Source organism: Nansenia antarctica (assembly GCF_963989245.1).
Source record: "Nansenia antarctica genome assembly, chromosome: 15".
In the NCBI taxonomy this organism is placed as follows: Eukaryota; Metazoa; Chordata; class Actinopteri; order Argentiniformes; family Microstomatidae; genus Nansenia; species Nansenia antarctica.
The window spans coordinates 15,133,265-15,147,074 of NC_137685.1; the positions used below are offsets into that span (position 1 = coordinate 15,133,265).

General features: G+C 44.0%; 1 protein-coding gene across 1 annotated transcript; it reads left to right on the plus strand.

The window, feature by feature from the left end:
• Window positions 1-1,896: 1,896 nt before the first annotated feature.
• LOC308171168 (zinc finger MYND domain-containing protein 10-like) lies at window positions 1,897-12,805 on the plus strand (the record flags this gene model as incomplete). Its single annotated transcript, XM_080546024.1, has 13 exons — window positions 1,897-1,991; window positions 2,612-2,717; window positions 3,349-3,465; window positions 3,672-3,725; window positions 4,019-4,171; window positions 4,711-4,799; window positions 5,420-5,514; window positions 5,860-6,035; window positions 10,653-10,758; window positions 11,349-11,432; window positions 11,807-11,867; window positions 12,014-12,235; window positions 12,493-12,805. The coding sequence occupies 13 exons, from the start codon at window positions 1,897-1,899 to the stop codon at window positions 12,803-12,805; spliced, it is 1,671 nt and encodes a 556-aa protein (XP_080402150.1).
• Between the last annotated feature and the right edge of the window lie 1,005 nt (window positions 12,806-13,810).

Sequence of the window (13,810 nt, forward strand, 5' to 3'; positions counted from 1 at the left end):
AGGAAAGGCAGCACTCAAGTTGAGGGGGGGGGTGGCATCCCCCCCTGAAATAAAAACAGTCAAAATCATCCCCCTTCTAAAACTGCCCTCCCCCCTTTCTATCCCTTATGTCATTTTATCAGTGAACGTGGCATTACTGCTATTTAAACATTTAGTTTTGCGCATATTGAGTAAAATATTGTGGGCGAGGGGGGGGGCACGCACACATGCAATGACATTTTTACCAAGCCACTGACACTGTGGGGATGCTCAAATTGTCCCCATATGATAAAATCCACCTCTCCCCTGATTGTCTTTTACAACTTGAGTACTGAGTAAAGGAATGGAGGTTCTAGGGGGGCGGTTAGGTGGCGTAGCGGGTTACCCCGCTGTTACCTGCAGGGTCCCCGGTTCGATTCCGGCCGATTCTTAACCAAAGACGCCACCTCCTTCACTCTGACTGGGAGACACGTAACAGGAAGTCTGTATTCAAAGGCAGAGACTTTGGGGGATTTGTATCCTGTTATGTCGGCCATTTCGCTTCTTATCTATGCATCAGGTTTTTGCCATCCGGTCCAGACTGAGAATGTTACATCACATGGCTTCATTAGGAAACTAAATGCTAATGAATTTATACAAGCCTTACAGAAGTGGAGTATGATCTGATGATACGATATGATTGATTGTAAGTCGCTTTGGAATAAGGCGTCTGCTAAATGCCAAAAATGTAAATGTAAATGATACGTATGTGATTTTAACACAACTACTGTCTGTATGCAATGTTGCAGTGAAAATAAACAGACTTATTTGGGGTTGAGTGACCCACTTGACCCTGTTTGTTTGTCCTCGCCTCTTTGTTAAAGTTATTAACTTACAGTACCAAAGGTAATACAGGTAGCAAAGATAATAGTGTCCTCTTATGTACCTGCCTGCTGAATAAAGTGGGGTTCTGCTGCCCCCCTCTGGCGGTAAGGTGTAAGTGTGAGTGTACAGTAACCATGACAACCAACGACGACAACTGAATTCATCAGAGCAATTGCGCGTCATCACCCTGTCATCAGAATGATCACGCCCCTTTTTGGGTGATAGAAGTGTAGAAGTTTGAATGGTGGTCAATGGGAATTTCTGGTCTTCGCTACTTTAATCCGATACAATAAGAAAACCGTAGTGCTTTTTAGATATTAGGAGCCCAAATCCGATGGCCAGTTAGGCAAACTATTATATAGTGTCATTGCCGATCAATGATCGACGTCGTTATATAGAGAAAATTAATGAAATAGGGGTTGATTCATCAGAGTAGTCATACGTCATCTCCCTGTCATCAGGGATTTGTAGTTCTTCATTTGATTTGCCGTGTAATAGCTAAGCTCTTTCTGGGCTCTGATATGGGAATGTAAACGCAGCATTTAAGTAATCACTTAATGACATGGGGAGCTTGGGGGGGATTGGTCTGCACTCTGGTACCCCTTTTAACCTATTTAGGCGCTATGCAGTATCAACTGAAGAACTACAAATCCCTGATGACAGGGAGATGACGTATGACTACTCTGATGAATCAACCCCTATTTCATTCATTTTCTCTATATAACGACGTCGATCATTGATCGGCAATGACACTATATAATAGTTTGCCTAACTGGCCATCGGATTTGGGCTCCTAATATCTAAAAAGCACTACGGTTTTCTTATTTTATCGGATTAAAGTAGGGAAGACCAGACATTTCCATTGACCGCCAGTCAAACTACACTTCTATCACCCAAAAAGGGGCGTGGACATTACGGGAGAGCAAAGTACCCGGATGTGTTGCTCTGATGAAGAAGTGAACACCTTCCTTGGCAGTTATCGTAACTCGCTCCTTTTATTTCTAAACGTCACACGTTGTTTTACATCGCTTTGTTATTTAACAAGTCTGAGATATGGAGTCAGTTACTTTGTTACTTTCGCCTGGAGAGGCAGAAGGATTCGTCCGAAGTCTGCAAACGTTCTCTCTGAAGGAGATGGGCTCTCCCAGGTGTGTGAAGCTGCTCAGCGTCGCAGGGACACACACTAGCTAGCGGCTAGCTGGTTCGCCTCTAGTCTAACTGAACTTTACATTTTGAATTTCGTGAGTTTAGAATGATAAGGTTCTATCTCCGTTTAGAATGATAAGGTTCTATCTCCGTTTAGAATGATATGGTTCTATCTCCGTTTAGAATGATAAGGTTCTATCTCCGTTTAGAATGAGAAGGTTCCATCTCCGTTTAGAATGATAAGGTTCTATCTCCGTTTAGAATGATAAGGTTCTATCTCCGTTTAGAATGAGAAGGTTCTATCTCCGTTTAGAATGAGAAGGTTCTATCTCCGTTTAGAATGATAAGGTTCTATCTCCGTTTAGGGCAGTTCAGAGATATTGAGCGTCAAAGTTTTTACGTTCCATTATGTTTAGTGAGATGGAACCTTTGTATTTTATTAATTACTAACTCAAAAATGTCAACATTTTAAAAATAACACCACACAGGCATTAATAAACACCTAATGGATCAGATTATGTGAAGAACTCAATTTTGACAAAAATTGAGATAGAACCTCACGATTTGTCAGCAATATGATGTTCTGTTTGTAGCTAATTCCGTTGTGTTTCTTGATCGCCAGGTGGTTCAGACAACACGAGTATATAGAAAAACTCTACATGCAGGCGATAGTCGCTTCATTCACGCAGGACGAGTTCATCAAGGAGCTCCTGGTGTCGCACGGGAAGGTGAGCTTAATTAACCAAAATAAGACATTTTGGGCCGGTTTCACAGACAAGGCTTAAGCCTAGTCCTGGACTAAATCACACTTTCAATGTAAAATCTCCATTGAAGATGCTTTTTAGTCCAGGATTAGGCTTAAGCCTTGTCTGTGAAACTGTCCCTTTGTCTGTCAAGATGTCTTAAGACCTAACCTGAAGACATGCACACATGCACTCACTTAAGACATGGAGCATAAGAGCCATATTTTCTGTGTCTTGAAGACACAGAACATCTTGAGGTGTCTTAAGACACTGAATATCAATGTCTTAAGACAGTCAGGCGATCTTGTTCCAATTGGAATAATTCAAGTATAATAATGATAATAACACTAGTAGTGTGCTTCCAATGATGGGGCCCGTTCGAATACTCTAACGATGCGTCCTTCCTTCCTCCCCCTTGAAGTAACATACTCAATTAGCTTGGATTGGGTTTGGTTTAAACACGCTTTGCACAGCATGCATTGCCTTCACCCATCGAGTCATATCAGATCAGTGATTTCATTCAGTCTAGAAAGGAAGGAAGGATCAATTATAAGACCACTCATTGCCCTGGCTGGTTCCATTGACAACATTCATTCTCCTTTTCCCTCTTCCTCAGATCCCCACCTTGGTCCATGAGATGATTCTGGTGGAGGTTTGGAAACAAAAAGTGTTTCCTATTCTTTGTCAGCTTCGGGACTTCGATCCGAAGAGCACGTTTCCTCTGTATATGGTGGTGAGAGGAGAAACCGTGTCTGACCTCCGCTGTGATCATATTACAGTGGAGGCTGGTGGAGGTAGAAATCGGAGGACGGGGCTCAGTGTAATGCAAGGAATGCACCACCTCCTACCTCCACTGACATTCTGTATTCACATGCTGATGTCGTTGTTATACTGACAGTTCATTCCATTGTTTCTTCTGCTCTATTGTCTGACATTCAGATTCGCCACGAGGTTTCAATCATAAACCTTCTGGAAACAGTTATGTATCATAAGGTGAGCAGTAGTTTACATACGCCTCAGCACAACACTAGCAATGTTTGCAGTTTGCTTGTTTTTTTTTAAACATCTCAGGATCATTGTGAAGCTCTATGTATATTTTATATGTGTACTTTAACTGTGTAAATTACAATCGAACCATCAGTGAGGTGCAGGGTTGGCTGGTGGAGGTAGAAATTGGAGGATGGGCTCATTCTAATGCATGGGACGGAATGAGGAATGGTATCAAACACACGTGTGTATCATAGGATGCCACTGAATACAGTTTGTGTGTGCTGCCATGGTTACAGGATTCCTGTGAGGCAGCTGGTGACTCGGTCCTGGACCTGGTTGATTACTGTCACCGCAAACTAACCCTGCTGGTTGGCCGAGCCTCCAAGGACGACACCCCCAAGCAGGACAGACTTAATGGAACACCGAGTGCAGACCTCTCCTCCATACAGGTGAAGAGTGTAGCAGTGTTGACTTCAATTCAGTTGAACAGAACTGTATTCATCCCAGAGGAGCAAATCACACGTGATATAATCATATATTATTATTATACAGATATAACAATAATCACGTGAAAATATTTAAATAGTACACAACACCAGCGTTTCTCCTACTATTAACCCTAACCCCACCCCCTCCACGTTGGACTGGTAATCAGAAGGGCTTGATTTCAAATCCCAACCTGGGAACACCACCACTAGTGTGCCCTTGAGTAAGGCACTTAGCCCTAAGTTACACCAGGGAGACTGTCCCTGTAATCTATCTAACTATAAGTCACTTTTGGATAAAAGCGTCTGCTAAATGGTAAGAATGTCAAATGTAAATGTACCCTGCTTAAGAAAACATCTGAGGGAAACGCAACATAAAAACATGAACACAACACTGAAAAATCTGCCGTCTGGATTCCAGGCAAGTAGAGCGTTGTTTAACCCAGGATAGAGGAGGTGCTTTGGTTGTAAGAGCTCTACTGTGCTGTGTGTGTCTGATGCAGGAGTTGCAGGGGCAGAATACTACACTGGAGTTTGACATCTCCCTCAAGGCTCTGTCTGTCCTGCGCTACATCACAGACCATACTGACAGGTATGGGATTCACTGGGACGGGTCCGTTAGGGACTTAGATAATGTGACTTAGATAATGTGACTTCGAGAATGTGACTTAGATAATGTGTTACATCGTGGGACTTGAAGCACTAAGATCAACGATTGCATTGTAGGTCAGCACAGGTGTACTTAATCAGATTGGGAGGCGCATTGATACTGAAGGTTGTTGGGATATTTACCACTGTTGCTAGCCAATCAGAATCCAGTATCCAAACATGCTGTTGTAGAAAACTCAATTATGTAGTTCATGTAGATGTTCAGTAGATTAATCAAAACTATCTTTTTGGGAGTATTAATACAAATATTAACAAACAAAAGTGATTGGTGATACTGATCTGGTGAACAGACTTAGAGGTCTCACCAGATTTCACCCACAGCTTGACAGCACATTCATTGAACAATGTGGTCCTTTTTCTTGTTTAAATTGTATGTGCCGGTATGCTCCCTTGTAAAAGAGACCTTGATCTCAGTGGGACTCCCTGCCAAAATAAAGGTTACATTGAAAAAAAAAAAAAAAAAAACCCTAATCTTTAGATATATAGATTCTTGTGATAATAGTAATGTTGCTGATGAAAATGGTTGCCCTTGTTGTTTTACAGTATCAGTGTGATCAGTAGGATGCTGTGCACTCATAACCTGCCCTGTGTCCTGGTGCAGCTGGTAGAGAACTGCCCCTGGAGTCGCTACACTGCAGGTTTGTCACACACACACAAATGCATGCACATGGTCACATGTTAACGTACTTAAATCTGTGGATAGTCTAAGTGCATGCACAGATTGCACACGCTCAGACACACGCACACACACACACACACACACACACACACACACACACGTCACTGAACATCAATCTGGAAAATAGATCAAAAGACAATTTTTGGTTTGATAACATGAAGTTGATAAACATGATCTTTATAGCCACTACAGAAACAACTGATACACTTTGATACCGTTTTTTCATTTCCATTAAACAATGAATTAAGCTTGCATGGCCCTTACCCTACATATCATTATAGCCGTACTCTGTCTCCCCCTACAGGCGAGGTGGAGAAGTACACGGCAGGTGGCAAATGGCAGAAGATTCCACCGGAGGACCGTGTGAAGATGACGAAGCTGGACGGCCAGGTGTGGATCGCTCTGTACAACCTGCTGCTGAAGGAAGACTGCCAGAGGAAGTACGACTTCCACAACTACAACAAGAACCAACTGATGAAGGTAAACAAGTTCTCTACTGTAGATAAGGTCCCACGTGTCTATTGGTCTATCTTTATTTTGTATTTTTATATATTTTATTTGGATTATTATTCAATTGTCACTTTATTTTGTTGTTGTTTTTGTGGTCAGAGCTTCTGTAACTCGTGAATTTCTCTCAGGGATCAATAAAGTATCGATCGATCTATCTATCTATCTATCTATCTATCTATCTATCAGAACCCTTAGTTACCTTCATCTCCCACTACTAAGAGATATATCTTTTTTTATTTTTGCTATATACCAGGGGAGACTGGTGGAGATACAAACAGGAGGATGGGCTCATTATAATGGAACGCAAACATGTGTGCTTGATACTATTCCCTGTTCCATTCCCTGCATTACAATGAGCCTGTCCTCCCATTTCTACCTCCACCAGCCTCCCCTGCTATCGGCTCAACTGTGGTAGTTGTGTGTAGTCGTGTAACTGTGTGACACACCCTCGTTACACTGCCTCACTTCACTTCCAATAATGCACGGCTACATCCTAGCGACCCCTGACCCTCAGCTTTCAGAGCTGTATCTCAGGAAGATGGTCAGTGCCAGATGATTGTCCTCTGACAGTCTTATCTGATCTCTTGGCTGATTACAGGACAGATGAGGTTAATTCAGGCTCTGTTTCCACTGAGGGGTTTCTTCATAGGATTATTTCCAAGGTTTTTCCCTTCTTCCTGACTGTGCAGGGGAGGCTGCTGGAGGTCGACGGGTTCATTGTAATACATGTGTTACAATGAGCCTGTCCTCTGGTTCCTACCTCCACCAGCCTCCCCCGTCACTGAGAGCACAGCCATAGCTTACCACTTGACTGAGGAGGAGATAATTATCAAGCCCGGACTATCCGTATATTGCATCGGGTGAACGCCCTGGGGCACCAGCCAATGGGGGGGCACCAAATTATTCGGACAATGAAGAGACCTTTAAAATATTTTGCGCACATTTTTAAAATATAGGCTATATTTACTGGAAGTCATCCACATAGGTACAAAACTAACGGTTATATTTAGGCTATCATATAAAAAGATAAATAATTGCGATTTCGGTGTAAGTGCCCCCCCCCCCAGTCACAGACAAGTGCGCGATGACGCAGTGCCGCCAAACTATCAACGAAGAAATCCAAATGTCCAGGCGACAACTGAGTGGCTCTGCCAAGCGAAAAACTAAGCAAGGCAAAGACTCCAGACATACGGCCACACTTAAAAATTGGACTTTTTTATTTATTTCACCTAGGCCTAAAATTAGCACCGAAGTTAACAGTGTGTGTGTAGCAGAGCGAGCGAGCCCATTCACAGCCACACTGGAGCAAGTCTTGCTGAATGTGGAGTAGGGCTGCACGATTTGGGGGAAAAAATCGAATTGCGATTATTTGGACAGATATCGCGATTGCGATTAATTTGCGATTATTATTTTTTTAAATAGCAAAAAAAAGAAAAAGAAAAAAAAAAAGGAAGTTTTTGTAAAGTGTGGCCATATCTCCGCCTAGGAAGGTCGTATCAACGTGCAGTTTGTTTGTACGTCTTCAGGGGACTTAGAGGCTCCCTCCTCTAGCACCCCCACAGCCCGAGCTACGAGTGAAAGAACTAAACTTACATTGGGTTGCTTTAAAGTTGGGTTGCTTTAAAATCAAGCTTCAGATTAAAACATGTGATGGAGCATTACTAACCTGACTCAGGTGGTTTGTTTCACACAACCATCTAGGAAAGCTTAATTGGAAGCTGTTTGGAAAAGGGCAGGTACTTTCAAAAAATACTTGGCAGGTGATTGGATGAATCTGTCGAATCTGTCTATCACCTATTTTCAGAGAGCATTACCACATGATACCATCAAACTATTAACTGCTCTAATTCTAATGCAAGGATGAGAACTTAAAAGATATGAATTGTATATATGATAACCTCATCTCATCTAGACAGGTGGCTACTTTCTAAGATGATCCAGCTATTAAAATGATCATTTGGGGATACACTGTGACTATAACTGAAAGGACCACATCTAGATGACTCGGTCAACAGTCGAACTGATGAATGATAGAATGGTGGTCTCTGACTATGGAGCACAGACACACGTCACCTTGACTTAGGAATCTGTGACATACTTCAGCCCAAGGCTAGGCTAGGCTAACCTCTGCGTCTTTAAAGCCGGCTGGTATGAACGAATGGTATGAGGTTATGCATACAGGACACATTCATGTTTGACAACAGAACAGTTAACTTCCATGTATCCATAAGCCTGCTATACTATATAAACACCAACCCGCAGGTTGCTGAGACTGTCAACTCTGTGTCTGTACTTTAACGCCGGGTTAGCATGAGTAGCTAAGCTAAGCTACCGTCTCGAAGACTACAAGTTAGCTAAGCTAAGTTTAAGGCTGGACTAACAGCACCGACATGCACTTGGCTGGTACAGTTAGTATAGTGAAATTGTACACTTACCTGTCGCAATTATAACATACTAACGTTTATCATACGTCCAGTAAGCCATGTGGTGTCTAATTGTCTCCGTTACGTTAGCCCAAAGTCTCATAATAATTGGACTGACTGTCGTGACACAACCTATGCCTGCGTTCGTAAATTCGCTCTGAGAGCGCCGGGTTCAAAGTCATAAAGAGACCAAGTAATTTGATTGGACAAGAGGCATTCCATGAGTGCTGATCAAATTTCCAAAAGAGGTTTTAATCTCAATGTGACTTCCTGGTAAAATAAAGGTAAAAAAAAAAAAAAAAAAAAAAAATAATCGCAGGCAAATCGCAGGCTTTGCGATTAGCTAATCGCATCATTTCAAATCGCGATTTCGATTTAAAATCGATTAATCGTGCAGCCCTAATGTGGAGTAAGAATGGTTCATGTCATGACCTGAATGTGTAGTAAGAATGGTTCATGTCATGACCTGAATGTGGAGTAAGAATGGTTCATGTCATGACCTGAATGTGGAGTAAGAATGGTTCATGTCATGACCTGAATGTGGAGTAAGAATGGTTCATGTCATGACCTGAATGTGGAGTAAGAATGGTTCATGTCATGACCTGAATGTGGAGTAAGAATGGTTCATGTCATGACCTGAATGTGGAGTAAGAATGGTTCATGTCATGACCTGAATGTGGAGTAAGAATGGTTCATGTCATGACCTGAATGTGGAGTAAGAATGGTTCATGTCATGACCTGGGGTTAGACATGTCGGGTAAATATAACGGCCTCCAGGCGCATCTTAAAAAAGCAAACCCCCTGATTCATTACGTGCCCTGTGCTGGACATTCCCTTCATGGTGTCGGTGTAAACAGCATTAATAGCTGTAAGGATGCGAGTGATTTCTTTGACCTACTTCAGTCATTGTATGCGTTTTGTGCAGCATCCCCTCACCGATGGAGCCGGATATTTAAAAGAAGGATGTGAACATCAGCAGGACTCTAAAACCACTGTCCAGTACTAGATGGAGTTGTAGGACTGACTCTACCAAAGCGTTGAGAGAGAACTATAGTGCAATAAGAGAGGCCTGATAATAATAAGATTCCCTGCTGGCAATTGAATCCGAGTTGGTCAAAGAGATGGACTTTGAGGATTTAGTAAACGACTTTGCCTGCGTAAAATCAAGAAAAAATAAGTTCTGCTAAAGGTAAGGCTTATTTATGATTATTTGGGGCTAATATGAGGCTGTGGCTGATTTGGGCAGGCTGTGTGATGCACAGGGCTATAGCCTACGTCTGATACAGCATCACAGGGCTATAGCCTACGTCTGATACAGCATCACAGGGCTATAGCCTACGTCTGATACAGCATCACAGGGCTATAGCCTACGTCTGATACAGCATCACAGGGCTATAGCCTACGTCTGATACAGCATCACAGGGCTATAGCCTACGTCTGATACAGCATCACGAAGGTGAGCAGAGCGGCAAAGAGAGAGGCGCTGTTTATTTCCATAATACCTGTAGTACGCTTCATTAATGCTGACAGACAATATGTTCTTATTCTTATATGCCTGCAACAGTCGTTATTGGACTTGGTTGGTATTGAGCTTGTTTTATTGTAGTATACAGTATGTGCATTTTCCCCCTTTGTTATGGTTTAGCATGTAGTCTCAGGCCATTTATGATGGAAATAATTAGCCTATATATAGAAAGTCGTGTTGCATTGTGATGTGAGTTGCATTCAGATTTGAGCATCAGTGTAAAGGCTATACTACGGCATTAGGCCCAACTGTGATGAGCCTGTACTGTAGTTATATGCTCTTGTAAATCTATGGGTTTTGTAACCATAGTAAATATCACACTTTCACTTGCAAAGTAGGAGGGTGTGTGTGTTGGGGGGGGGGGGGGCACACATCATGTCTGGTCACCCAAGGGCACCCTAGGGGGTTAATCCGGGCCTGCCGGCGCTACCTGATTGGTTGGCGAAGCAGGGAAGGTAGGGCAATACCGCTACCTGATTGGTTGGCGAAGCCCCCTCATTGGCTGGCGAGTGAGGGGGCTCTTCACGATGAGGGGGCTCTTCACGAGTGCTTCGCCAACCAATCAGGTAGCGGTATTGCCCTACCTTCCCCTACCATCCTAGGTTCTGCGACCGGGGGCTGGTGCGTTCTCTGACCCAGAGGGGCCTCAGCGTGGACAGCAGAGACAACCGTGGCTGGAACGCGCTCCACGAAGCTGCGGCGCTCGGTGCCACGGCGTGTGTACGTGTGCTCCTCAGGGCTGCAGGTGAGAAACGAGTGGGAGAGCTTTGCGATGATGGCTGTCTGCATGCTTGGTGTTAAAAATGAATATTTACATTGTCACTTTAGCCATTTATGCTCTGGTGAAATAGAGAGGATGAAGGGGACGGTGCCAAATTAGGTAGTTGAAACATGCCACGATATGTACTCCCCCTCTCAATCTTCCCTATTGTTGTGACTGTAGACCTTGTGCACTCTCACCTAAGATTCCCTCTCTCCATTGACTCTGAGCAGCAGGTTCCTCCCGCGGTCATTGTGACTATTCATAACTCATTGTGAGCAGTTAAGATGTAACCTGAAGAGATAGGTCTTCAGTCTACGACGGAAGATGGGTAGTGACTCTGCCGTTCTGACAGCCGCGGCGTGGGGAGCTCATTCCACCAGCGGGGAGCCAGTGTTGTGAAGAGACGTGATCGGGCAGCCCGACTGCTGTGTAGAGGAGGTGGGGCCAGTCGGGCACACACACACACACACACACACACACACACACACACACACACAGCAATTCACTCCCACTCTCTCCTCAGGGTTACAGGGAGATTGTGTGTATCCTGGCGGGCAAGTGTATTCTTGAAGTGTATGACGACTACAAGATCACACCCTTGTTTGTAGCTGCACAGTACGGACAGCAGGAATGCCTGCAAATCCTCATTGATGCAGGTACACAGCTCTGCATCTGTATGCTTTTTGTAAATGGCTGCTTGTGTGTGATGGCTTACTGGTGGAGTTGTTTATATTTTTCATGTGCATAATCATTACAGTTGTTTACACGACAAAAAAGATGAAAGACAAGCATCCAATGCTATGTATGTATGTATATATATATATATTATATGTATATATAAATATTATGGGAGCCAATATACTGCCTATAAATACTGTGATATATTGCATATTAATATATGTCTTGGTTGTAGGTGCGAATGTTAATGCCCAGGCATGGGACTTGGCTACGCCCTTGATGCTTGCCTCTCAAGAAGGGCATGAGGGTTGTGTGGATGTTCTCCTCACCCACGGTGCTGACCCAAACCTAGCCTGCCATGGCGAATGGCCACAGCTCCCCATCCACGCCGCAGCGCAGTTCGGACACATCAGGTATGCAAACATGCATTTGAAACATATTTTCTCCTGCTCAAAGAAACATGGCATCTTCTCACATGTGTGTGGGTGTGTTTGTGTGTGTGTGTGTGTGTGGGTGTGGGTGGGTGGGTCGGTGGGTGTTTTTGTCTTTGTCCTTGCAGTATCCTAGCCAAGCTTATTACTGTGACGGATCGTGCATGTGACCGTGGAGAGTCTTCAGTGAGTCCGTTGTACATGGCTGTGGTGAATGGACAGAGCCACGCTGTGGAGCTGCTGCTGAGAGAGGGCTTCAGCCCAGACGGCCAGAACTGTAACTCTGTCTTTGGCTCGGAGTCACCCCTATCCTACGCCCTCAGAGATAACCGCTCTGTGTGTGTGTTGAGGTATACACACACACACACACACACACTATGAGTGACATGGATTGATTACTCACACACACACTTCCCTTGCACTCCACCAGTCTTACCTTTACCCTCATCTCTCTCTCTCTCTCTCTCTCTCTCTCTCTCTCTCTCTCTCTCTCTCTCTCTCTCTCTCTCTCTCTCTCTCTCTCTGTCTCTGTCTCTGTCTCTGTCTCTGTCTCTGTCTCTGTCTCTGTCTCTGTCTCTGTCTCTGTCTCTCTCTGTCTCTGTCTCAGTGAATCTGTCCGGTTGTTGTTAGCTGTGGGGGCGAGTTTAAATCAGGAGGTATGGATTTATGCCATTTGCACCCACAAACCCGAGCAGCTGCAGCAAATAATCCAGCAAAGGAGTATCTCCAGACCAGAGCAGTTGAGTAAGAGCATCAACATATCCGGACCAGAGGAGAAGAGCAGAAGCATGTTCACGCCAGAGTTGAGTGAGCTGTTGTATGTGGCGCTGAACACAGGCTTACGGACTGCTCTCTACTGGCTTCCCGCTCTGTTGCAGGCAGGACTGGAGCCCTCCCTTTTCCTGCAGCCCATCATGTAAGACACACACACACACACACACACACATACAGAAACTCTTATAAGCTAATGTCACTGCTTTACATCGTCTGTTGTGTTTGATTGGTTTCAGGCTGAAGAAGGCGGAGCCTGAGGTGCTAAGTTACTTCCTGGAGTTTCAGAATTGGTCGACTCTCCCGCGGCCGCTATTAGACATACTTGACCAGCGACGGACACAGAACACCTGGACTCCACGCTCACACCAAGGTAAGACACATGTCAAGTGTAAAACAGAATATAGCTGCCCAATTGCATATTGCCCTGATCCCAACACTCTACCCTGATAGTAGAGGTGTACAGAGATGTCATTATCGGTATATGTATCTTACTTTCCTGTCTGTCTTCACTATATCTGTCCAATAAAATTAGAAATATGAGTGGGACTGCCCCACTCAGAAAAAAATACTTAAAAAGAAAAATCGTATCGAATCGTGAGTTGAGTGTCCTATGTTGCAAACAAAATGGGCATTTTTATTTTGTGGCCATCAACAATGATATGAATCGATTTGAAGAAACATAATGGCTGACGCACAGACATGTCAATCATAGCTTTTTTCCGAATAATAACGAGCAACTTTGGGTAGAATCTGTGTCTGGTTCCATCGCATTACTTGTGCTTTCATCTCTCACATTTCACGTGTGTATTCTCATGAACTGCCAATTATGTAGTTCACTTGTTTTTAGGTGGTATGGGCTAGTGGTCTATTTGGCGAGTATATAACAGCCACATATGTGTCTGTGTCTGTGTCTGTGCGTGTGTGCGTGTGTGTGTCTGTGTCTGTGTCTGTGTCTGTGTCTGTGTCTGTGTCTGTGTCTGTGTGTAGTGTCTCTGCCCTCTCTCTCTCACCTCTGCAGGCTCCAGATCAGGGTGATGTTGGGCTCTGAGACTCTGATGCAGACAGCTGTAGTTCAGCAGCTCCCTCTGCCCCCTCCACTACAGACATACCTCCAGTTTACAGACATCCTACCACCCTCACAAACATGTTTG